This window comes from Octodon degus, unplaced genomic scaffold, assembly GCF_000260255.1.
Source record: "Octodon degus isolate 3935 unplaced genomic scaffold, OctDeg1.0 scaffold00080, whole genome shotgun sequence".
Taxonomy (NCBI): Eukaryota; Metazoa; Chordata; class Mammalia; order Rodentia; family Octodontidae; genus Octodon; species Octodon degus.
The window spans coordinates 82,359-85,695 of NW_004524656.1; the positions used below are offsets into that span (position 1 = coordinate 82,359).

Genomic DNA, 3,337 nt, shown 5'->3' on the forward strand with positions numbered 1-3,337 from the left:
AGTGGATGATGTAGCATCCACAATATACCTGATGAAGAGCTTCAATACGGTGAGTTTGTCTTGAAAATCACATTTCATTCATCTGATATTTCACTTCCTACTTTCTACTCATGTCTCCATTAATCTACTAGGACTCTCATTCCTTTTTGGTGACCAACCAGAAGAAACATTCCAGTAGTATTCTAGTAAGGACTTCCTAGAAGGAAATTCTTGATAATCTGTAGAAATTCAAATTACTTTCTTAGAAAATTCCATGACTTCAATTATAGGGCCAGAGATTTGTGGAGGTTTAAGATTGATGACTATACAACCCAAATTTTCTACATACTCCATTCTATTCCATTTTAGTTAGACAGAGGATAAAGATAGGGGTGTGTGTGTGCTTTTAATAATGTATTCCTAAGGCATGAAAGAGAATCATAATATGAACATTGATGATATAAGTGGTAAATTTGAAAAACACAACAAACTTATTTTTATTATATTATATGCAAATTCTAATTCTTATTACATACTACATGACAAAATATTTTAAAGGAAGACAATTTTGCTCTCTTTGGTACTGCATTATGTTTGATCTGTTTCTGGGAGCTCATATTGTCATCTTGGTACCAGATTAAGATTGAAGCCAACACACTACACTTAAAACAAGGCAAATGCAGGTACTACAGTCAGAGCCCAATACTGTTGAGTTCCTTGCTATTCAACATAAGAGTCATCCTCATTTTCAGCCACATGGAAAGAGAAGAAAACAAATAATGACTAGCTCAAGTCACTCTCCTTTCACTCAGAGAGCTAAGTGCTCTTTCTGTGCATTTACCTCCGCTTTCCTGAGGGACAATTGGCATCAGTGTGCTGAGAGTGGACCAGGTGCAGTCAGGAGTCTTCTTCCTCGACAAGCAGTGGGGTCGAACACGCTGTACACTCTTCCCTAAATTACAAAAACAGAACAAAACAAAAACCCAGAATGCTTGTGCTGATAAAAATGTAAGATATTAGGATAGTGACACTGGGGACTGTGATATTAATGCCCACCACAATGAGCACCACTACCTCATTGACATAGGTGCTGGTGCAAGAGAGTTGGAGGAGGGGCAGGATGTCACACAAGTAATGGTTGATGACATTGGCACTGCAGAAGGTTAGTCTAAGCATGCAGCCTGTGTGGGCACTGGCTCCAGCAAAGCCCATTGCATAGGCAGCAAGAGAGAGCCCAGAACACACTGGCTGAGACATGGTGATCTTATACAGCAGTGGGTTACAGATGGCCACGTAGCGATCATAGGCCATTGCGGTCAACATATAGCACTCAGAGATGACAAAGAAGAGAAAGAAACACAGCTGAATCATGCATCCTGCATAGGAGATTCCATTCTTCTTTGAGATGAAGTTCATCAGCATTTTTGGAGTGAAAACAGAAGAGTAACAGAGATCAATGTAGGAAAGGTTGAAGAGGAAATAGTACATGGGGGTATGGAGGTGAGAATTGAGAGCAATCAGAGTGACCAAACCTAAGTTGCCAACCAGAGTGACAATGTAGATCATTAGAAACATGCAGAAGAGGGGTAGCTGGAACTCTGGACAATCTGTTAGTCCAGCGAGAACAAACTCAGTCACCAAGGACTCGTTTCTGGACAGCTCTCTCATTGTGGAAAATCTGAGAGAATAGAAGACATTTTTAATAAAAGATTCAGATGTCTGCTTCCAAACTCTCCTTCATAATGAGAAGATTGAGAGAATTGAAAAGATTGTCTTTGTTTTATGGCATCTGAAAATATTACCACACTCTCCCCATTAACGTTTCAATCATTGTGTGTATTTTCTAATTAGCAAAATATGGTAAACCAATTCATCTCCTTACTAGAAGATAAAGAGATAAAGTGGCTCAGATATAATCAGCTGCTGAATGTAAACAGTGGAAACAGTACTAGCAGCACTCCTACTCACTCATCTTGACCCTCACCTTTTAGTTCCTATTAATGTTTCCATTATTCTACCAGACTCTGAAATGTCCCTATGCTAACTAGCATTAAAATATTCTCTATGCAGAGCGGTACCATATTGTTATTCTGCTTCCCAGAAGGTAGTCACTTCTAGTCTACATGGTTTCAAGATACCTTATTCAAGAATCCATGAAGTCAACCACTGCATTGACAATTGTGAGGGACTTCCATGGAACCTTAAAATTTATGGTTGAACATCTATCTCAGTGTTTCTATACATTGTTTTCTACTCCATCCAAGCTAGACAAAGAATGAAGAAGGATGTTGAATGTTCTCTCAAAGCATTTTTCAGCATTAATAGGAGGAAATGAAATACAAACAATTAATTTATGTGCTTGTTATATTGTTAACTGTAAAAAGACTTAACAAATACATTTTTATGACATGTAAACTCATCACATAGGACTGCTTTCATTTTATTATTCTTTTATTTTAGTGAATGAGGGAAAACACCTCCTTTCTGTGGTGCTGCTGTGATCTTATGACATCTTCTGGGGCTGTTGCAGCTCACTCGCTACCAAACTGAAAATGACCCAACACAGCCAGGAGATGAGACAAAGGTGGGTAGCAGATAACATCAGATTTCCATTCTGGTGAGTTTCTTGCTTTTATAACACAGCAGCCCTCATTTTTCTGTTAGAAAAAGAGGGGGAAAGGTAACTAGAGAATAAATTTACTCACCTTCCTACTTGACAGTGCCGATTCTATGTCTGTGTGTGACCAAATATCCTAAGGCAGATTCAACTTCATAGGTGTCAGAGAGGACCCGGTGCAGTGACAACACCTGCTTGGATAGGCAAAGGAATCACTTGTTGGTCTCACAGTGTTATGTCCCAGGAGCTGTTCTAAAGTGCAGGTCAAATTTCTACTTACACACTCCCCCAAAAGGGGTGACAGAAAGCCACATACATGACACTGAAGTCACGATGTTATAGAGTCCATGTCATATGCTAACAGCTTCTAAAGCTTTTATACTTGATTAGAAATCCTGGGAAAGACATCCCCTAGGGCTTTTCCATGGTGATAAACAAGGAAACAACAATTACTGTTCTGTGTGTTTACACGCTAATTCGGGATTGCAGATCTAATCATTTCATAGGAGACTGTACAGTCCCCAGGCTTAGATGAATAAACCTTTGGCTGTTGTTTAAATACAAGTAAAAATAATTAAAGTCATTTAAATTATTCACTAGAGTTATGGATAAAATCTTAGTGAGAAAAGTGTTTAGTAAATTTTCTTATGCTCTTTGTTAACATTTTGAGTGACTTTAAAGACTAGATTTAAAGATCAAAGATTCTGTATATATTCTGACATACATACAACTAATTCTATA

At 38.2% G+C, this 3,337-nt stretch overlaps 1 protein-coding gene across 1 annotated transcript in view; it reads right to left on the reverse strand.

The window, feature by feature from the left end:
* The window catches only part of LOC111818123 (olfactory receptor 8B3-like), a gene marked incomplete at its 3' end in the record, with an annotated part of 2,795 nt that extends 1,148 nt beyond the window's left edge, over positions 1-1,647 (reverse strand). The window contains exons 1-2 of the mRNA XM_023721080.1: positions 963-1,647; positions 821-931 (exon numbers count right to left, since the gene is read on the reverse strand). Coding sequence (XP_023576848.1) covers positions 821-931; positions 963-1,647 — 796 coding nt within the window. The remainder of the gene's footprint in view (positions 1-820; positions 932-962) is intronic.
* Positions 1,648-3,337: the final 1,690 nt, after the last annotated feature.